At 44.1% G+C, this 23,201-nt stretch overlaps 2 protein-coding genes across 2 annotated transcripts; both read right to left on the bottom strand.

Annotated features, from left to right (window-relative positions):
* Positions 1-10,878: 10,878 nt before the first annotated feature.
* Positions 10,879-12,959, bottom strand: LOC109767302 (putative disease resistance RPP13-like protein 1). Its single transcript, XM_045233720.1, has 4 exons — positions 12,927-12,959; positions 12,221-12,820; positions 11,286-11,854; positions 10,879-10,930 (listed from the first exon to the last, which is right to left on the bottom strand). Exons 1-4 carry the CDS (start codon positions 12,957-12,959, stop codon positions 10,879-10,881), a joined length of 1,254 nt encoding a protein of 417 aa, XP_045089655.1.
* A 6,633-nt stretch (positions 12,960-19,592) lies between these two features.
* On the bottom strand, positions 19,593-21,065 carry LOC109767300 (peroxidase 47). Its single transcript, XM_020326062.4, has one exon. It carries the CDS (start codon positions 21,043-21,045, stop codon positions 19,834-19,836), a length of 1,212 nt encoding a protein of 403 aa, XP_020181651.2. The 5' UTR covers positions 21,046-21,065; the 3' UTR covers positions 19,593-19,833.
* Positions 21,066-23,201: the final 2,136 nt, after the last annotated feature.

Here is a 23,201-nt window from a genome sequence, read left to right as displayed (position 1 = left end):
AGTTTATAATGGTTTACCTTGCGTGCCAACATGCTATTAAAATGATTGTGATGTGGTATGATAGGGTGGTATCCTCCTTTGAATGATTCAAGTGACTTGACTTGGCACATGTTCACGCATGTAGTTGAAACAAAATCAACATAGCCTTCATGATATTTATGTTCATGGTGGATTATATCCTACTCATGCTTGCACTCAATGTTTATTAATTTTAATGCATGTTCATGACTGTTGTCGCTCTCTAGTTGGTCGCTTCCCAGTCTTTTGCTAGCCTTCACTTGTACTAAGCGGGAATACTGCTTGTGCATCCAATCCCTTAAACCCCAAAGTTATTCCATATGAGTCCACTATACCTTCCTATATGCGGTATCTACCTGCCATTCCAAGTAAATTTGTATGTGCCAAACTCTAAACCTTCAAATGAAATTCTGTTTTGCATGCTCGAATAGCTCATGTATCAACTAGGGCTGTCTGTATCTTCCATGCTAGGAGGGTTATTCTCAAGAGGAGTGGACTCCGCTCCTCACTCACGAGAAAATGGCTGGTCACCGGGATGCCCAGTCCCATGCTTTATGCAAATCAAATCAAAATAATTGCAGACAAAACTCCCCCGGGACTCTTGTTAGTTGGAGGCACTCGTTGTTTCGAGCAAGCCATGGATTGATGCTTGTTGGTGGAGGGGGAGTATAAACTTTACCATTCTGTTTGGGAACCGCCTATAATGTGTGTAGGATGGAAGATATCGCCATCTCTCGGTTGTTATGTTGACAATGAAAGTATGCCGCTCAAAATATTATTTATCTCTATTTCAAAATCGAGCTCTGGCACCTCTACAAATCCCTGCTTCCCTCTGCGAAGGGCCTATCTATTTACTTTTATGCTGAGTCATCACCCTCTTATTAAAAAGCACCAGCTGGAGAGCACCGCTGTCATTTGCATTCATTACTATTAATTTATATTGGGTATGACTATGACTGGATCTCTTTTACCATGAATTACAATGTTTAGTCAGTCCTTGATCTTTAAAGGTGCTCTGCATTTATGTTTTGCGGTCTCAGAAAGGGCTAGCGAGATACCATCTTTTTATATCATATCATGATTGTTTTGAGAAAGTGTTGTCATCCGAGATTTATTATTATTGCTCGCTAGTTGATTATGCCATTGACATGAGTAAACATGAGACCTAAATGTTATTGTGAATATGGTTAGTTCATAATCTTTGCTGAAAACTTGAATGTTGGCTTTACATATTTACAACAACAAGAGCAAACAGAGTTTGTATAAGTTTTTCTTTATCACTTTCAGTTTATCAACTGAATTGCTTGAGGACAAGCAAAGGTTTAAGCTAGGGGGAGTTGATACGTCTCTGTCGTATCTACTTCTCCAAACACTTTTGCCCTTGTTTTGGACTCTAACTTGCATGATTTGGATGGAACTAACCCGGACTGACGCTGTTTTCAGCAAATTTGCCATGGTGTTATCTTTGTGCAGAAACAGAAGTTCTCGGAATGACCTGAAACTTCACGGAGATTATTTTTGGAAAATATAAAAAATACTGGCGAAAGAATCAAGGCCAGTGGGCCCACACCCTGTCCACGAGGATGGGAGGCATGCCTGCCCCCCAGGGCGCGCCCCACTGCCTCATGGGCCCCCGGAGCTCCACCGACCTCAACTCCAACTCTATATATTCGTGTTCGGGGAGAAAAAAATCAGAGAGAAGGATTCATCACGTTTTACGATACGGAGCCGCCGCCAAGCCCTAAACTCTCTCGGGAGGGCTGATCTGGAGTCTGTTCGGGGCTCCGGAGAGGGGAATCCGTCGCCATCGTCATCATCAACCATCCTCCATCACCAATTTCATGATGCTCACCGCCGTGCGTGAGTAATTCCATCGTAGGCTTGCTGGACGGTGATGGGTTGGATGAGATTTATCATGTAATTGAGTTAGATTTGTTAGGGTTTGATCCCTAGTATCCACTATGTTCTGAGATTGATGTTGCTATGACTTTGCTATGCTTAATGCTTGTCACTAGGGCCCGAGCGCCATGATTTCAGATCTGAACCTATTATGTTTTCATGAATATATGTGAGTTCTTGATCCTATCTTGCAAGTCTATAGTCACCTACCTATGTGTTATGATCCGGCAACCCCGAAGTGACAATAATCGGGACCACTCCCGGTGATGATCGTAGTTTGAGGAGTTCATGTATTCACTATGTGTTAATGCTTTGGTCCGGTACTCTATTAAAAGGAGGCCTTAATATCCCTTAGTTTCCATTAGGACCCCGCTGCCACGGGAGGGTAGGACAAAAGATGTCATGCAAGTTCTTTTCCATAAGCACGTATGACTATATTCGGAATACATGCCTACATTACATTGATGAATTGGAGCTAGTTCTGTGTCACCCTATGTTATGATTGTTACATGATGAACCGCATCCGGCATAATTCTCCGTCACCGATTCAATGCCTACGAGCTTTTCACATATTGTTCTTCGCTTATTTACTTTTCCATTGCTACTGTTACAATCACTACAAAACCCAAAAATATTACTTTTGCTACCGTTACCGTTACTTCCATACTACTTTGCTACTAAATACTTTGCTGCAAATACTAAGTTATCCAGGTGTGGTTGAATTGACAACTCAACTGCTAATACTTGAGAATATTCTTTGGCTCCCCTTGTGTCGAATCAATAAATTTGGGTTGAATACTTTACCCTCGAAAACTGTTGTGATTCTCTATACTTGTGGGTTATCAAGTTATGAAATCTCTACATGGGAGGAGTCGCGTTCATATTGGTTATCTTCCTAAAAAACTCGAGTCTGCTCGTAAAAGGTTAAATGTACTTTTCTCGTCTGATAATCAGTGTGCTATTTTGGAGAGGAAGAAGATTCTCAATGAGATGGATGAATTACTGTTAAAGGAAGAGATTATGTGGAAGCAAAGATCGTTCCTTGATAAAATGAGATGGGGAGATCGGAATACAAATTTCTTTCGTCGGAAGGCTTCTTGGAGAGCAAAAAAGAATAATATTTCTTCTATCAGGAAGGACGATGGTTCTCTTATAGAAAATGTGGAAGAAATTCAAGGTATTGCTAATTCCTTCTTTAAGCAATTGTATACTTGTGATGCCATGGTTGACCCGACTATTATTATACCGCTTGTGAGACCTCTTGTTAGTGATGATATGAATGATGAGTTATGCAAACCTTTCACTGAGCAAGAAATTAGTGACGCCCTTTTCCAAATTGGGCCTTTAAAAGCTCCGGGTCCGGATGGCTTTCCGGCTAGATTCTTCCAACGTAACTGGGGATTGATTAAGAATGATATTGTCCGAGTGGTGCAACAATTTTTTACTTCTGGAAGGATGCCAGATGGGGTCAATGACACGTCTATTGTTCTTATTCCTAAAGTGAAGAATCCACAGTCAATGAAAGATTTTTGGCTAATCAGTCTATGCAATGTTATTTACAAGATTATTTCCAAATGCCTTGTTAGCAGAATGAGACCCCTATTGGATGGTATGATCTCCCCTGCTCAAAGTGCGTTCATTCCAGGTAGGTTAATTTCTGATAATGCTCTTATAGCTTTTGAATGCATGCATTCTTTGAGTATGTTAAAAGAGCAAAGGGGGGAGTTTTGTGCTTACAAGCTCGATCTTGCTAAGGCATATGATCGGGTGGATTGGCATTTTTTTGAGGAGTATGCTTGGCGCCTTGGGCTTTGCACCTATTTGGATTAATTGGATTATGACATGTGTTACGACTGTGAAGTTTGCTGTGCGTTTGAATGGGCAGCTGTTGGAGACGTTCTCCCCCTCTTGTGGACTAAGGCAAGGTGATCCGTTATCCCGATACTTATTCTTGTTTGTGGCAGAAGCACTTTCGTTGTTGCTCCAGAATGCTTGCGTGAATGGTACCCTCAAGGATTTCAGGCTGAACAAAAATGCTCCAAGTATCTCTCATTTATTATTTGCCGATGATAGTCTATTATTCTTTAAAGGATCCATTGATCAAGCTATGACCATCAAGAATATTTTGAATATGTACGAGAGGGGAACTGGTCAGTTACTCAGTCCGGATAAATGTTCGATTTTGTTTGGGAAGTCGTGCAGTATGGAAAACCAAGTGTCTACAATGGTCATCTTAAAGATTACTGCGGAGGGTTTTGAGGATAAATATCTCGGCCTTCCTGTTCCTCAAGGAAGAATGAAAGCTGGTAGATTCCAGTCTACTAAGGAAAAGGCAGTGAAATGTCTCTCTGACTAGATTGATAAATATGCTTCAAGCGGGGTGAAAGAAGACCTTATTAAGTCAGTAATTCAGGCTCTCCCGATGTACGCCATGGGTATTTTTAAATTCCCTGCTTCTCTTTGTAAGGATTTATCGCAGATTGTAAGAAATTTTTGGTGGGGCGATGAGGAGGACAGGAGGAAAACCCATTGGTTGGCTTGGAATAAATTAACGCGACCAAAGGGTGAGGGTGGAATGGGCTTCCGTGATCTGAGGTTATTTAATCAAGCTCTTCTGGCAAAACAAGCTTGGCGTTTACTGGTTAACCCGGACTCGTTATGTGCTAAGGTAATGAAGGCAAAATATTGTCCTTAGGGGCATCTTCTTGACACGGTTTTTCCTCAGTCAACCTCAGTGACTTGGCAAGGTATTATGCATGGTCTGGAACTCCTTAAAAATGGTGTCATTTGGAGAGTGGTTGATGGAGGGAATATCAATATCTGGAGGGACAATTGGCTTCCAAGGATTTCTGGCCTCAAGATCTCTAGCAAGAAGAACAGATCAAGACTAAAATGGGTTTCAGATTTATTCAAGAGCGGGTCTAGGGATTGGGACGATAATATCATTAGGCATCTTTTTTATCATCACGACGCGGAAGAGATATTGAAGTTGTGAATTCAATCCTGAGGGGATGGTGATTTCATTGCTTGGCATTTTGAAAAGAATGGATTATTTTCTGTGAAAAGTGCGTACAATCTGGCGCTAAAGTAAGGATCAGAAAGAGAATGGTGGGCAATCCAGTAATGCTATTAACGGAGAAAGGATATTATGGGATATTATCTGGAATGCCAACATCCCACAAAAGATTAGAATCTTTGGATGGCGTGCAGCATCTGATAGCCTGGCGGTTCAGGTTAATATAGTTTTACATCATCAAGCTACCATTCGTACTTGCTCTATCTGCGGGGTTGAGGATGAGAGTACCTTCCACGCTCTTGTTTCTTGCCCAAAGGCTCATGCACTTCGTTTGGCGTTGAGGAAAGTGTGGAATTTGCCAAGGGAAGAGGCTTTCAATTATTCCGGGCCTGACTGGTTACTTATTCTTTTAGACCAGTTAAGTTGTTCGCAAAGGGAGCACGTCTTGTTTATTTTCTGGCGAGCTTGGCACTTGAGGAATGATTTGATTTTTGGGGAAGGAAAAGAAACTGTTAAAGGATCCGCCATGTTTTTGGAAAGTTAATGGTCGGCATTTTCGTTCTGTCAGCCTACAAATGAGGTAATCACCAATTACAAAGGAAAAGAGGTGGTGGCTGGTTTTGGTGCAAGTAATACTGTTGTGAGGCCCAGAGAGGTGTGGCACGCCTCCTTTTGGCCATATCAAGATCAATGTCGATGCAAGTTTTGTGGAGAGTTTAAGTGCCGCGAGCGTTGGGGTGGTGGCCAAGAGTTGTACGGGTGATATCATTGTCTCATCTTGGGACTTCATTGGGTTATGCTCTGGTGTGGATGAAGCGGAGCTTCGAGCATGCCTAGCTGGCTTTATATCGGTATTTCTCTTAACATGCCTATTATTTTGGAAACTGATTGTGCGTTCATGGCTTCTTTCCTGGCAAATGAAAGTTGTGACAGATCCTCACTCATAGACCTCAAGAAGGAAACACTTAGCATCATCAGGCTTCTGGGAAACTTCAAGTTGTCAAAAATAAATAGAAAGGCCAATTTAGTAGCGCATGAGATTGCTAAATTTAGTTTCGATAATAGATGTGATGGTTTTCTTTTTAATAATTTTCCGCCCTGTGTGGCGCCTGCTGTTATGAACGATTGTAATGACATTTTAATTAATTAATATATGGACGGGTGTTTAAAAAACAACTAAGAATACATAAAATTTATTACTTATCTAAACCGTCTTATATTTCTTTATTTATAGAGGGAGTACTATAAATAGCTCAAAGCAATAAAGACACCAAGTAGCAGGTTTGGAAGCACCGTACCCGATATTATATATGCACACACTTTTATACACGCCACAAACTTATTTGATAAATATAACAGATCACTTCTTCATTCGAGCTTGATGTGGCCCGCTCGATGTGGCCCATTGCTAATATGCAGCTTTTTAGACCTTTAAAGTAGCTTATTAAAGAATCATTGAAAGAATCTGGCCGGGTAGCACCTCTAACATGCCATCAAACTCCGGATCTAAGACGTCGGAGAAGAAAACCATACTTGTCAGCCATCAACCACGAACTTAAAATACAATCCACCATCTTTGAGATGCCACTGGCGCATACAATTATCTGCATCCGCTCCTGGATTACCTTGCAAGATCCAGCGCCGGTGTCGCAATGGCGAAGCGCAAGGACACAAGTCCACTACAAGAATGCCGCCGTTGTTACGTCATCCCCGCTTGAACAAACTAATTCCCAAATACATCACCGACCATAGAGCAGAATGCCTCGCCGAGGAACACGATATGGAGCTTCTTTATTCACCACCACCATCGCCGCGCCAAAGCCAATGCGTCGAACGAGCTATAAACCTGAGCTACTAGGTCACTAAAGCCTAAAGGATCCGACCAACTAGTTATAATCGATAGTTAGCATCGAGCCAACAAAAATCACTGCGGTTTTTTTGTGAGGACTCCTCGAATATTATTTGTGTGTGTAACTTTGCAACAACATCAAATATTTGATCATGTTTTATGTCTCAAAGTTTTTTATTTTGTTTTCAAGATTTTTGAAATTTATACTGTTCATGAGGGTATAGGAGCACCCGGGAGCTGTCACACCTTTGTCATACTAGATCATGGAACACAAAAGGCTACGTAATACATAATACATAGATAAACCTAGCCTACTCCAACTCGTCGTCGGAGATGTAGACGGCGTCCGTTTCGGCAGTGCCGATGGACCTGCCACCTGGCGGATGGCCGCCTCCCATGGCGGTTGTAGTTCTTTGTCAGACTCCATCCCCGCGAAGATTGCATCCACCTCCACCCTCCGGCTACGGATGTAGAGGCGGTTTGCCTTCACCTCCGCTCCGAGCGGATGGAGTCCAGGATGGTATGCTGCTCCATCGCCTCCTCCACTTGGGCGACCTCATACTCGGCTTGTGCGTCGCCCATGCCAAATACAGCTTGGGCAACCAGAAGCAGTGGCTCTGCCTTTCCCTCCTCCTCCTTCTCCTATCCTCTTCCTTCTCCCCCCGGAGGTATAGGACCGGATATGAGGGGTGCAAGTCGGCCTAGATGTATAGGGCCAATTTGAGGAGCCCGTCTGGGTTGGGAATTTGTGACCAGCCAGTGATCGGGCTGTCTGCCCGGGCGTATAGGGGGGAGGGGCTTGGGAGCCCGGCTATATAGATACTCTAATTATCGTGTGGTAGCTTACCAAAGATGAAGCCATCGCCATTGAAAGAATCTAAGCGGGGAGCACCCGAAGACGTGTCGAACCCCAAATCTGGCACCCCCGCTCAACTAAGACGTCGGAGAAGGAAACCATACTTGTCAGCCACCAACCACAAACCTAGCACACGATCTGTTGTCTTTCAGATGCTGCTGATACAGACAACCAATCTGCATCCACTCTTGGATGACTTCCCAAGCTCCCCATCGGAGCTAGAGTAAACGTCGTCCCAACAACGAAGCGCGAGGACACAAGTCCACCACAAGTATGCAACCGCCACTACATCATCCCCGCTTGAAAGGACTAATTCTGAAATACATCGCCGGCCATAGAGGAGAACGCCTCACCAGGGAACACGATCTGGAGCTTATTTATTCAACGGCACCATTGCTTCCTCCGCCAAAGCCAAGACGTTGAATGAGGCAAAAACCTGAACTACTATGTCACTGAAACCTAAAACTACACGATCCGCACACGCGGGATCCGACTGACTAGTTATATATTAGGTCAAGCGAGAGTCTCCTTAGATTAATTGGTAGTTAGCATCGATCAATGTAGTTGTTGGTTATCTATCATTCTTAAGAAGTTGCTCCCCACTACTCCCTATTCTCTCATCATGCACACTGTCCACATCACCGATGTGCCACGTCGTTGCAAGCTGTCCACATCATCAAATAGATCCCACATGTAAAAATGATGTCTCATTCCATTACCAGTGTCCAGAACCAACCGAGGACCAGCCAATCTTCGAATTTGTAACGTCTGTTCTCTCCTCTTCCCACCAAAGTGACTCTTCCTTCTCCAGCCTTTTCCTCAACTTTAATCTCCTCCCGTGAGGAGTGAGCTCCTCTTAACTGTAATCCACTATGAAGCATCATGGACAAATTCACTAGTACAAAGGAGGGAGATTCCTTTTGTAACTGACTAGGCAGTTGAAAAGCACAGAGGCATCGTCTTACCCTCATTCTTAATCGACCCGTCGCCACCAGAATCGAGCTGCCGTGCACACTACCTCATCACGCGATGCCTCACCATCACGACACGCCTGCCCGGCGTTGCTGCACGCCCACAACGCATCGGCGGCACCCGGGACGCTTTGCCATTGCCCCACATCGGCTTCGCCTAGACTGCGCTACCACACACCCGCAGTGGGTCTTTCGTACTCAACTGCTTTTTCTTATGTTTGTGCATTTGTTGTTCTATTTGTTCCATGCTTGAAGGCTAGAAATATTGTTATATTCATTTTCATGGCCATTAGCCTCTGTAGTCCTAGAACGTTTATAGTTTTTATAGATAATTTTTCTTCTGCAGATAAAATTTATGTGATTGTTTCTCGAGAAGGAACATGCTTTTTCAACTAATTTGGTTTCCGTAGACCTTTAGTATCAGCCCCTGATTACTGAATGGCTCGAATGTCCAAACATGCTTTCATATTCATTCACTATGTACACATTTTTCTTCAATCTACAAGTCTCGCAGCAACGCGTGGGGTATTATCTAGTTTTACTAGTTAGCGTGTCATCGTCATCCACTACCAACTGATCGACCATTGTCTGTCTGACTTTTAAAATGAAAAAAAAAAAGGTAAACCAAGTAAATGGCGGCCACCAGACTGTTGTACAGCAAGCCAGACACGACAACCACGGTCAGGCATGCGTCCGTTCAAGCTCAAGCCCAACCAGGCCAGGCCACCTATGGCCCCTTCCCTTGGAGTGCGGCCTTCCCGTGCTCAACAACGGCAGCGTCGTCAGCATGTTCGGCCGTGCCGACAAGGGTATCTCCACGCCATCGGCTTTGACGTCCTCCCTGAATCAGTCTCGCATCTCTAAAAATATTCATATTTCATGAATATTTAAAAAAATGTCATGTAGCATATTTTTAAAACACATGAATATTTTCTAAATGGCATGAACATTTTTTTTTGCTTCAGACATTATTTCACAAAGTTGTACATTTTCATGAACATTTTTTTTGAACGTGTGAACATTTTTTAAATATCACTAATATTCTTTTGAAAGGTATGAACAGTTTTTAAAATTAAGCGAGCAACTTATTAAATTTTATGGACATTTTTTAATGCGTGGTTAATGTTTTTGAACATTTAACCAAGTAATTTCTGAAATACATATATTGGAAATATTAATAAGAAAATAAAAAGATACTCCACTACAACCGATTGTTGAGGCGAGGCGAACGTCCGTCTCGCAGTAAGGAAGGTGTAGCCTATTTGGGCAGCGCTTTTTCTCGCCTCACCTCGATACAGTACCTTGGGCCGGCACAATACTGGCCTCAGGTCTCCGTTCGTTCTTTATTCTCCTTCTTTGTTCGTTCCTTTTTTCACTTTTTTTCTTATTTTGATTGTATTTTGGAAATATTCTAAAGGTATATACCAAAAATTAATTAATTAATAGTATTTTGAAAAGGGTTCACTGGAGATTTTAAAAAATGTTAATAAAAATGTTTGTACCATTAAAAAAATTCACATGAATTCAAAAAATGTTCAGCGTGTATTTGATAAATGTTAAACATGTATCAAAAAAAGTTCAAACATGCATTTTGTAAATTTTCATCACGTATTGAAAAATGTTCAGCTTATATTAAAAGAAGTACAGCATGCAACGCATATTTGAAACAATGTTATTTGGTAAATGTTTCACATTTATTAAAAAAAATTGAATGTGTATTAAAAATGCCCATCACATTAAAAAAAACCACATGTTGCAAAAATATGTTTTTGACATTTAAAAAAAACAGTTTATACAATGTAAAAAAATGTTGACATAATTTTAAAAAGTCTCTTACCATTGAATAAAGTGTTCTTGACATTTCAAAATTATGTTCATGAGTTTCAAAAATATGTTCATGTCATTTTTTGTAAAATGTTTATATAATGTACCAAATGTTCAGGAAATTTTAAAAAAAATTAGTTCATTCAAAAAATGATTGTGACATTTAACAATCTATTCATGCATTTAAAATATTATGTTGGTCCCATTTAAAAAAATAAGTTCATAAAATGTAAAAGAATGTTGTAAGCCAAGAATTGTGAGCTGTGATTTACAGTACGTACAATCACAAACTACCTGCAAAAGAGAAGAGAAGCCCTTGTTACATCAACACCACCCTAATTACCAAACTGTTCTCATCAAGTACATACAGTGTACCATCTCCAACATTTCAGTCAGCACAATATATAAGCACATGACATGAGCCTTCAAAATCCAGAATTATTCTTCATTTTGGATTTGGCGTCCTCTTTTCTTCTTGACGCATGTGCTTCTTGGTTCTGCACACACAACACATCATTTTAGCCAGATGCATCATTTCAGGCAACTAGGCATTTCCAGGCACCTTGAATTGATCCTCTCCTTTGTTTGATCCACAATCAGGCTGGGGCCTTTGTTATGTTAGGAGCAAAACATCAGCATATATATGTAGTTTATGCGAGTGAGATCAACACAACTACTTCACTACGGCTTAATAGTAGTATAAACAAGCCAGACGGCCTCAACAAACGAAATGATCGATAAATACAGCTGAAATTCTTCATCTCGTCGTCACTGCGTCTTCATGGGTGTGGAAGTCAGGACCGACATGCTCGATGGCTGGAGCATGCTCGATCTCTACTTCTTCCAACGCACGGATCCTGCACAAACCATCCGGTAGCTGGGTGCAGTGGCTGAAATTGAACCATGAAAGCTTCCTCTTTAGCCATATATTGTGCGAACGAGCGGACAACATCATGCAAGGTGTAGGCCCACACGTTCTGAGCTAAATCATCGGGCTCCAAAAGATTCCTAGCGACTAACTCCCGATGACAATCAGCCCCTATTTCTTCCGGATCCAGTTGGTCTGACCCCGACCTCCCATCATGTTGAACAAACTCTTCACTAATCCACATGCTAATAACTGTATCCTTTCCAAAACCTGAACCCTTTGGCAAAAGTGAGTAGTAGAGAAAGCATTGCTTCAACTCTGGAGATAAATCATCGTAGCTCAAGCTTAGTGAGTAGTTTAGTTCCTCTTGTGACCCGTCTTCTTCTTTCCAGGCAAGATTCTTGTGTAAAACAATCTCCCAGTCACGTTGCTTAGGATCTCTTCTGCATAAGAGTCCACCCATAACTTTAATAGCAAGTGGTAACCCATCACATTTTTTTACAATCTTCATCCCAATATCTTTGAGCTCATCAAAATCACTTCCAACACCGACCTGCAACCAGTACAGGACAATTTAGTAATGGTAATATCCATAGTCAACGTATATATATACATGAGTTTGCATTCCTATTTTATGGCACATGCCTTTATATTCAAATAACATGTATGAGCTAACAAAGTAGCCCTGGTCCAAAAGATCATCACACAGTAGTACTGTTGTATGAGCTATATCTTTTTGAAGAAAAAAGAAGAAAAATATCTTTGATCAAAACAGAACATTTGAAGATGAAAATAATAGTGTCCATAAAATATGCAAAATACAACACATTTGAAGATGAAAATAGTTAAAAGTTCCAAAGTTCACAAAATCTAGTTATATATACATTTGAAGGGAGATGGCGGGCCTTAGAAGGTCCACCTTGGTGAACTGCTGAGTGACGCTCAGCCATATCTTGGTTTTGAACTCCTCCTTGATGGCCTCGCTTGCCAAGACCTTCTTGGCGAGGGTGCTCTTGCCTATGCCGCCCTGGCCAACGATGGCCACCACCTTGACGGTGCTGCTGCTACCATGCTCGTGGCGGCTGTCGGCGATCAGCTTATGCTCCAGTTCCTCTGTATTCTTGTTGATCTGCTCCCCCACGAGATCTGACTGAACGAAGTGCGCATTCTCGCGCCTGGGGTAGGAGGCCGAACTGGTCGGCGGCCTCCTCCGTTGCTCATAGGAGCCAAGGTCAATGAAGTTGAAGTCAGCGGCGCCCTTGCGGATGGTGGCCAGCTCATCGTTGATGCGGCCTCCTACCTCGTTGGCGAACCCGGGGTTCTTGATGCAGAACAGGAACGGCTGGAGGCACCCCACAAATGGCAGCTTCTCTCGGAGCTTCTCCTGTTGGTACATGGCCTCGAGTTGGCAGAGATCAAGGATGTCAGTGGCCTCGTACATGGCGCTCTTGAGCCTGCTCACCCATGCCTGCACCGTCTTGTCAGTGATGCGCCTCCTCTCGGCATCGGTGAGGAGGTTCTGGAGGGGTTCCACATTGGCTTGCAGCTTGTTAATCTCGTGGGAAACGCCCAGTACGTAGCATGCGGATCTTGTCTTCTCCCATATCCATAATCATGTTTATCACACGAGCTGCCAAAGCATCAAGGACAACCGCCATGGCTTCCTTCCTTCCTTCCTGTGCAGACCGACCATTTAATGTTTTTGAGAACATTTGTATGCACATGCATACATGGATACATACATAAAGTAACTATCAGCATCCTGATTAATCAGAATGCAATTAAGCAGCAGGTGGAGATGCATGGATGTAGCTAAAAATAAAACAGGGACCCCAAACAAATATAGTATATTATAGTATCATATAAATAATTTTGATCACATTGGCTGGCAAAGCATGATTCAAGGACAGCCGCCATGGCTTCCTGTACTGTATCTGTATGTACACCATTAGTACATACAGATTAATCTATCTAATCACACAGTTAACAGACACAATGCAAGCAGCAGATAGAGATGCAGCTGAAAATTTAACAAGACAAGACAATGATCAACTACTTTTTACTAGTAAGTAGCTAGAGATGGATGGACCTCGGTCTGATTGCAGTTGCAGGAACAGGAACAGGAGAAAGGGGATCTATCTGCCTGCCTGCCTCGGTTGTTTGTTTCCAGCTGAACCCTAGCTAGAATAGATCCCCGATAGAGACAGAGAATAGTTCCCCACGCAATGCGGAATGAGAGGGGATCGGTTGGAAGCGTGGCGTCGGTTGGAGGCGAACGACGGCTCGTGAGAAAATACTCAGATGGGTCCAACGGGGTGGGAGACGGTGGGGGATGGCGGAGTGGCGGCGGGCGACCTGCAAGCTGGACGGAGAGGGGAGAGGAGAGGAGATCTAGTGTTTTGCTCTGTTGCTTGAGGAGCTACTGTTCCAGAGATGAGGAGTCTCTATCTAGCAAAATGATTTTAGAGTTGCACTGTAAAAAAAAAGTCAAGGTTAGGCAGCAATGTCAAAGTCCGACACCATCAAATTGATCCAATTTTTTCTCATATTTTCTCCCATCCACCTCTCTCCTCCCGCAAGGCCACCGCCCCAATCCCAATCCTCAACGCGGCGATTTGCCATCAAGGCCGCCGCTCCAAACCCGGCTCCATCGTCCACAACCATGGACCACGCCATCGGGTTGAGGACGAGCATGAGCTTTGATTTGGATCTTGCCGGCGGAGCAAGCGCGTGTGACGGCTCAAACCATGGGAAGGGGGTGCCGACAGCTAGAGCGAGACCGTTCTCGATCCGAAGCGGGTCGGGAAATTAGGGTACGGGTGACGGTTGACGGAAACTTTTCTTTGGCCATGCTTAGGAAAATATGGACTCCACTCCAAAATCTCCTTCCTTTCCTCCAATATAATATGGAGGTTAAAGGGTGTATTCACTTTACTATAGAAAAATAGGTATGGAGATTGCCTTTGGGGACTTCTATAGTTGAAGTTTACAATATGTTATCGATAGAAGTATTTTTAGATCGTCAATAGTTCTGACCACATCCAAAATCGATGATACCTCCAATTGAATTGCTCTATTTTGGAGAAGCCATTAAAGGCTAATTCTCCATTATATAACTAGAAGATATAATTCTTTTCGATGGCTCACTAATGCAGATTCAAAATATGTCAAAGAGTGATTAGACAAACATCAGAGTAGTTTGAAAGACAAGTTGCTCTCGGTTGGGGGGTCAACTTTGTTTTGATCAATTATGTTCTCACAAACATGGTATTTCCCCTTTTCAAATCCCTAAGGGGAGCCTACACAGCCTGGATTACTATAGTCTAGATTGTTCTCGCAATGTGAGAACGAAAATAAGAAAATGTAGACTGGCCAATGGGAAGTAGTTTGTCTACAGAAAGACCAAGAAGGACTTGGCATACAAGATCTACGGTTCAGAAACAAATACCTTACTTAGTAAACGGTTGTACAAGCTTCTTACTGATGATGGGATCTGGCAAATTAAGTCTCTTGCGCAAAAAGTACTTAGGCCTAAAGGTTGTGACACGTTCATATTGGGAAGAAAAAAGTCCATTTTACTACCTTGAAGAAAGTGGTTACACAAACATCTGAGTAGTTGAAAGACAAGTTGCTCTCAGTTGGGCGTAAACTTTGTTTTGATCAACTCTGTGTTCACAAACAGGGTTTTCCATATGATTTCCCTTTTTCAACTCCCTAAGGGAGGCCTACACATGCTTAATTACTATAGTCTAGATTGTTCTCACAATGTGAGAATGAAAATAAGAAAATATAGGCTGGTCGATGGGACGTAGTTTTTCTACCGAAAGACCAAGAAGAACTTGGCATACAAGATCTACGGTTCAAAAACAAATACCTTACTTAGTAAACGGTTGTACAAGCTTTTTACTAAAGATGGGATCTCGCAAATTAAGTCTCTTGCGCAAAGAGTACTTAGGCCTAAAGGTTGTGACACGTTCATATTGGGAACCTAGTACTCACATTTTTAGGTGGGTTTGATGATGGCATAGAAATGGCTATTACACTTCAGATTATTTCTCAATTAGGGATGGATTCGAGATTTGATTTCTCACTTGGGGAGGCCAAACCAGTATTCATGGGAACATGGCTTCACCATATATGGGAAAACAGGTTGAATGCAAAGAAAACTAAATGCATGCAGGAAATAGTATATGGCTGCTCGGTTAGTTTCATGATTTGGCAATTTGGAGTATGTTTTCTCTTGTGAATCAATTTTTTATTTGCTGATAGCGTTATGTGATTATTATTGTCTATGAAGGGGAGGCCACTAACTGAGAACTATAGGTCATGCAGATGTGAGTGTCATGCCCTGGTTCATCTCCTTAGGATAGCAAACAATTGTTATTATATTACAGAGAATAGAGGGAACCGCTACCATTCATTGACTCCAACGTACGTGTGAGGAGAAGGTGAATTGGCCGTCGCACAAGCACATAGATGTGTACACAAAAGATCTGGCTAAGCAGCTAAGGCAGAATAATATCAATGCCAGAAAGGTCTACATCATAGGGAATTTCTTTGGGGATGTCGACGGGGTGTCATTTTAAAAAAGGGCACTAAAGGAACCCGTGTGGGAGTATAAACAAAGACCAGGATGAAGATGATGTGTGAAAACAATTCAAACATTTGCTGACTAGCAGCTAAAGACACCGAGTTCTTGTTTAGAGTTGAACCTGATGCAGATAACGGGATTAAGAACTTATTGTGGACTATTGTTAGCAGCCGCAACTAGTACATTTACTTTAGAAACGTTGTTAAGTTTAACATGACATTCATGACAGACTTGTACGACATGCCATTTGGATTGTCTATTGGTGTGAACTACCATTTTCTTTAGTTCGACAGGTAATAACTGGGAACGTGAGATAGAAGTATGTTGGGCAGAACCTCATTTAACGAGACTAACTTTTTTTTTGTTTCCCCAGACCAGGATAGAGAAATTGAGGTCACAATCAAGACCACAATGCCAACGATAGCTTACCGATGGTTCAAATGGCATGTCCCGAAGAAGGCGAAGGAGAACCTTGGGCCACCGTACACAAAACGGAGTGAGTTCAGGGCACAATTCCAGAAAGTAATAAATCACATGCCAAGAGGCCTCATTTACCAGGCGCATGCATGCATGCGTACACGATTGAAGAACTAGAGAAGAACAAGTTGTACAGGGCAACTCACATACAGGCAAAAAAGGAGAAATGATATAGGGTCGTGTATGAAGTGATGATGGTTGACAGTGGAGAAACTTTTGAGTGTGAGCACATGGGCAACCCTTGCTGCCACATGTTGAAGATTTGTCATCTACAACCTTATGATGGCATCACAACATAATTGTTATCTCAGCTATTTATTGATAGACAATATATGCACACTGCAGGTGATGGATGTCCTTGGGTTCTCTGAGATCCGGGAGAAGCTAATTCTCAAGAGGTGGACAAGGGATGCAAAGATGTGCTACCTCTGCATCAGATCGGTCTTTTGGTTGCATTGGTTAGAGCATGCACCATACAGATTCGATTTATACTTGTTTATCGTTCGAACAGTTCTGCCGGTCACGTTTGCAACCAGTCGTCCCGAAACTGAAGAGTCACTTGCAAATTAAAATGTGACGTACTTACTACTGTCTGAACTTGTACTACCTGCTGCGTGCACTCAGCATCTTTCAGAACAGTAGTAGTAGCACACTGGCTCCGTACGCAACATGTGCAGAACGGTCGTGCACTACGGAAACGGAAGAAAGAAAAATTTTCCCATGCTTCACTTTTTGAAACCGCCAAACTGAAGCTACACGTACCCAGGAGCAGGGGCGGCGCTAGGGGTATTCTTAGGTCTTCATGTGAATACCCATGATTTTTACAAAACAGTGTTGATTTTGGCAAAAGAGTGACAATTTTCAAAAAACAGCAATGATTTTGGCAAAATGAATACACATGAATACCCGGTTGCAAATTCCTGAAGCCGCCACTGCCCGGGAGGAACGTAGGTACAAAACATGTTCGGAAGTTCAAACAACGATCCTGTTATTTATTTTTGTTCCAAATTCAAAAAATGTTATTCATTCTATAAAAACATTCACGTATTGGAAAAAAAAACGTCCGCCTTTCAAAAATGTTCATAAGTTCAAAAAATGTTCGTTTTCAAATTTTGTTTGGGAGTTTCAAAAAATGTTCCTGTTTTGAAATTGTTCGCAAATTTCAAAAATATATTCCTGTTTTCAATTTTGGTCAGGAGTTTCAAAAACTGTTTCCATTCCGAAGAAAATTCCAAATTTATAAAATGGTCAGATTTCAAATTTTGTTTGCGAGTTTCAAAATTGTTCGCAAATTTTAAAAATATTCATGTTTTCAAGTTTTGTTCTTTAGTTTCAGAAAAGTTCCCATTTTTCAAAATGTTCGCATATCCATAATTTTTTTGGAATTTGTAAAATGTACCAGTTTTCAGAAAAAAAAAATGTTCGTGTTTTCAATTTTTTGGGGGAGTTTAAATAATGTTTCTGTTTCCAAAAATTGTTTGATTTTTCGAAATGTTTGAATCTTTTAAAATTTACTCACAATTTCTAAAAGTGTTCGCGGTTCCATACAACATTCATGCTTTTTTTCTCAAAATAATGTTTTGCGTTCATAATTTTAAAAACGTTCGGATCTGCGTCCGGGTTAGTTCTTAAAAATTTGCGCTTCAATGAAAAGCAGGTAGCTTTGTTGGTCAACTGGTAGCAGTTGTTCTGCGGATGCATTTGGTCTCCGGTTTGAATCCTGGGGATCACATTTTTTACTTAAACTCCACAGTTTCCTTTTTTTTAGTGCTGCTCTACAGTTTCCTTTTTTTAGGGGAAACCAGACACTTTATTGATCTATGAGATAGTTCACAGGGATACAAGATGGATCATGAGGGGACAGCAGCCACATGTGGCGCCCCTGATCAAGTGAAAGAGAGTGTCTGGCCAGGCAAAGTGCCTCACTACTTGCTGATCTACGTTTAGAAATAAAGCTATAGCTATCAAAAACAGAACTTGTGAGAGAAATTTCTTTGATCACCGACAGGTAAACTCCTCCCGTCCCTCCATGGATATCTGATATCAATCCTTTGCAGTCCGAAGACACCACCACCTTCTGTACCTGTAAGTCTTGAGCTAAGGCCAACGCTTCGCGGCATGCTACTGCTTCCAGTATATCTAGGTCAACATTCCCGGAGATGACCATCGAGGATGAGCCCAAATAATGTCCCTGCTCTACAGTTTCCTTTGTACTAGTCGCTAGCCACATGGGCCGGCACAGTCAGAAGACCTGCCCGTGCCCTAGCTATTTTAGCAGCGTAACAGAAAAAAAAGATATTTTTAACAGACCAGAAATACAAATGGGCTGACCTAGTGCAGAGAACTCCTTGGCCCACCAGCCAGACGAATCCTTGCCATGTTAGCGTTTTTATGCCTCAAACGATGCGACGGTCTGATTTAATTACACCGGGATTGTATTGTTCGGGGTGCAATCGACCGGGATTTTGACTTGAGGGTTCGTTTTGCCAAACCTCTACGAGTTCAGGGTTTAAAATGGACTTCTTTTCCAATTAGATTTGCATAAAAATGCATTCTATAGATGAGAAGGAAGGATGGGTGGGTGTTGTAAATTTATTGCAACGTGGACAAAAGAGTGGCTTGCATCACACATCTCCAGTAACCTACGGGGCGTCAAGTGACGGATGACACAGACGGACTCGCCGACATGCCATGGCACACGAACGCGACCACTCCATCTGGACCAACGGCGAGGAGACGGACATACACACACTAAATGATGGTCAGACGTCGGCCATTGCACTGCTCAATAAACCATCACTAGATGAGAATACAAGGAGACCCCATATACAGAAGCTAGCACACATCACAAGGAGAGCTCGTGGTCTGGATTTCAGGAGTACTTGGACATGAGAGCCAAAACGGATTTCTGATCTAAGAGCCAACTTATTTTATATGAGTATTTTTCTTTTATAAAGGTTTTAGGTGATATGGCATCTCTTTATAGCCAGCAGCCATCTACATTATTTAGGGTGTGGATAAGTCTCGGTCAAGTGACACGTAGCTAGTACAAAAAAGAAAAAGCTAAAAGAAATTTTTTACACGGATCACCACACAAGATCTAACGAATATAATATCGACATTATTAAACATGCAATGAGAAAAATAGGTAGACCACTTTTGAGGAAGGAGCATGGTCCATGCCTGATCAAAGATTTATTTTGTTTTTCTTTCCAGAAAGCAGTTCTCCTCCTTTGACAAGTCCGTTTCTTTGATCATGCTTTGCATGCATTGCAGAAGTTCAAGTGTACACATTATGCATCAATCATATACGGGGGTTACACCTACCTACCTAGCACGTTTTTACATGCAATGAGTACGCATGCATACGTACGTGTAGGCTTATTATTATTGGCCTGGTCATCATGCCTATATATAGGAGTACTTATCTTGCATGCCGATCGATATATATACGTACGGGCTAGCTAGTTGAGGGCCCTGCAGTTGAGCCTGACGTTGCCGTCGGGGTTGAGGTCCAGCTGCCCCATCCTCCCCATCCCCTGCACGAACGTCTCGAAGAAGGCGTCCGGGCTCTCGGCGAACTGGTTCACATACATGGCCGTCTCCGGCGACCCGGTGAGCAGCGTCTGGTCGGACGTCAGCAGCCCCCTCCTGGTCTGCAGGCCCTTGAAATACTCCACGTCGAAGGCGTTGCTGGTGGCGTCGAGCTTGGCCGTGCCGCCGTCGCCGGCGGCCTTGCAGGTCTTGGCCAGGGACGCCGCCATCCCGGCCTCCAGCGTGGGGTCGACCCCGTTACCGGCCTTGCCGAAGCCGCTGAGCCGGTTCTTGAAGTTGGCACAATGGGCCTGGCCCAGCGTGTGGCCGCCGGAGAGCGCGACCAGCTCCGGCACCGTGAAGCCGTGGTCGCCGACGAACACCTTGATGAGCTCGGCCGCCTTGAGCGTGGCGGCGGGGAGCGCGGAGGTGTCGTCGGCGCGGGAGAGGGAGCCGTCCCTGCGGCCTGTGGGCACGTCGTAGTAGGGCCCGCCGGCCATGTAGACGGAGTCCCGGGCGGCGAAGGCGAGCACGTCGGCGCAGGAGACTGTGCCGGGGCACTGCGCCTCCAGGGCGGCCTTGATGGCGTCGATGACCTCGAAGCCCCGGAGAGACTTGTTGGTGAGCGCGTCCTTCTCGGCGGTGCCGTGGGCTTTGGTGGAGTCGAGGAGCACAGAGGCGTCGCAGCCGCGGACGAAGCAGTCGTGGAAGTGGAGCCGGAGCAGGGACGCGGCGAGGGTGGGGTCCTTGGCAAGCGCGGCGCTGACCACGTCGCGCACGATCTCGGCGGCGTACGGGCACGTCATGGAGTAGTACTCCATGCTCAGACCCTCACCACCGGGAGGGCCCATGCCGCCTCCTCCGCCCCCGCCCCCTTGTCCATAGTCACCGTATCCACCGTCGTATCCGTACCCACCGCCACCACCGTAGCCTCCTCCTCCTCCTCCTCCATAGCCAGCACCACCACCACCATATCCTCCTCCTCCATACCCTCCACCACCACCATATCCTCCGCCTCCTCCTCTTCCTTGTGCGGCTACGCTGCCGGCCGCAGCCAGGAGCAGCATCAGCACGGACGCTAGGGCAGCAGTCGTGACATTAGTGGAATGCTGCCGCTTGATGTTCATCGTGGCCTTGCCCATTGTGGTTCGGATGGATAGGTTGGAGGCTTGAGATGTCTACCAGGGTGCATGCATGCATGGGTATTTGTAGACAGAAGATGAATCCATGGATCTGCGTGCAGCGTGGTTGCATGAATAATAATGCGTGCGTACGTCAGATGGCATGCAGCTAGCTAGGTATACATGCATGGAGTATAATATTCAAACATGAATGCATGTGCGCGCACCAAACCACTAGCATATATACACTCGATCCTAATGCAATATTGTAAACTACACTAGTCAACGGATGGTTAGGGCATCTCGCAAACCACCGGATCTCTTCGGACTGCGTTGGGCCGAAGCCATCCAACATGGACTTGTATCGGTTCGTTGGATGGTCCAAACACGTTTTCTTCCTTAATCCGGAGACAAATCACATTTTCTCCCTCAAGCCGAAGACAAATCACGTTTTCTCCCTCAAGCCGGAGACAAATATGGGGGAGCTTTGCGGGAGTCCGGACACCAGACACGCAGGACTCCGACACCCCCAGCCCACCCAAAACCCTTTCCGGACCCTGCGCCTCCATCTCGCTATTTTCTCTTCTTCTTTCTACCTTGCCTTAACTACCGCTCCACCACCCCGGCCACCACGCCACACCCCTGCCGTAACTTTTCGTCTCCGTCACCTCCAGCGCTCCACCCCGCTTCACCTCCGTCTACGTTCAACCCTTGTCCTCCGATCGCCCCGCCAGGTACCATCCGCTACTGCTATACTCACCATGCCCGGCAATTGTTCGATGAATCGCCGGAGCTAAAAAATAGTTTCCCTTCTTCTCTCTAGCAATGATTTCCGATTTGGACTACATATACGAGCAATATGTTGAGTCGTCCGACGAGGAGGAGTACCCCGATGAGACGGCGATGATGCAGACGGTCCTGGAAGATGCGCAGAGGAGGAGGAGCATGTTCTCAATTTCAAGGGCTCGATCAAGGGTTCAACTGCAATAGGGCGTGCAACCATTTGACACTGATGGCCGACTACTTTGCCCCGATGCACTCTTCGCCGACCATTTTTGCCAGCGTTTTCGGATGCGCAAGACTTTCTTCGATCGTTTGTACCATGTCGTCTAGTCCTATGACGACTACTTCATCCTGAAGAAGGACGCCGTGGGAACGATTGGGTTCTCTGGTTACCAGAAGTGCACGGCCGCACTCCGGATGCTTGCATATGGCACGGTCGCTGATTCATGAGACGAGTACCAACGGATGTCCGAGAGCACATGCGGAGATGCCATGGTCAGGTTTGCAACTGTCGCGGTCGAGGAGTTTGGACCTCAGTACCTGAGAGAACCAATTATGGCAAACACCGAGAGGCTCTTGGCAGTCTCAGAAACAAGAGGGTGGTCAGGTTTGTTTGGATCTCTTGATTGCATGCATTGAAAATGCAAGAACTGCCCAAAGGCTTTACAAGGGCAATATTAGGGTCATGTTAAGAAGCCCACCATATTTCTTGAAGCAGATGCATCACAAGATCTTTGGATTTGGCACGCTGTCTTTGGGATGCCCGGGTCTCACATTGACATCAATGTGCTGCAGCGATCACCATTGTTTGTGTGGCCGACTGAAGGAAAAGCTCCTCCTTGCCACTATACTGTCAATGGACATGCGTACAACATGGGCTACTATCTGATTGACGGTATCTATCCTCTGTGGGCTACCTTTATCGGCCCATCTATAATCCAGTTAGCCAGAAAAAGACTCACTTTGTCCAAAGACAAAGCAGCTAGAAAGGATGTCGAGAAGGCATTTGGAGTTTTGCAGTCTCATTTTACAGTTGTTCATGGACCTGCTAAACAATGGGATCCGGAGACCTTGTGGGACGTGATGACATGTTGTGTGATCATGCACAACATGATCGTCGAGGATGAGGGTGACAATGGTGCCGCGGCTCTAGAATTTGAGAACATGGGTGATCCTATCCAACTTCCTGACTAGAATTTGGCCACTTTTCAAGAGTTTATTCAAATGCATCAACAAATTCGGCACCGACCAACTCACGAGCAGCTGAAGGGAGATATGATTGAGCATCAGTGTGCGGTTAATGAGGAAAACAATGTTGGGATGTAATATTTTTTTTAATTTAAACTACTGATGCATGCAGCTATTTGAACGTATATACCCTATGTATGCGGCTA

The sequence above is a fragment of the Aegilops tauschii genome, chromosome 2, assembly GCF_002575655.3.
Source record: "Aegilops tauschii subsp. strangulata cultivar AL8/78 chromosome 2, Aet v6.0, whole genome shotgun sequence".
Lineage (NCBI taxonomy): Eukaryota > Viridiplantae > Streptophyta > Magnoliopsida > Poales > Poaceae > Aegilops > Aegilops tauschii.
Note: the sequence above shows the minus strand (reverse complement) of the source record. Positions and strands in the feature narration are given on the sequence as shown.

Bases quoted from the DNA above. Each gene is read 5' to 3' on its own strand.
- LOC109767302 (XM_045233720.1), bottom strand. From the start codon at position 12,959: ATGGCGGTTGTCCTTGATGCTTTGGCAGCTCGT. The intron at 12,821-12,926 runs GTGATAAACATG...GAACCCCTCCAG, and splicing joins TTGATGCTTTGGCAGCTCGT to AACCTCCTCACCGATGCCGA. The intron at 11,855-12,220 runs GTGGACCTTCTA...TACTGGTTGCAG, and splicing joins TCACTCAGCAGTTCACCAAG to GTCGGTGTTGGAAGTGATTT.
- LOC109767300 (XM_020326062.4), bottom strand. From the start codon at position 21,045: ATGGGCAAGGCCACGATGAACATCAAGCGGCAGCATTCCACTAATGTC.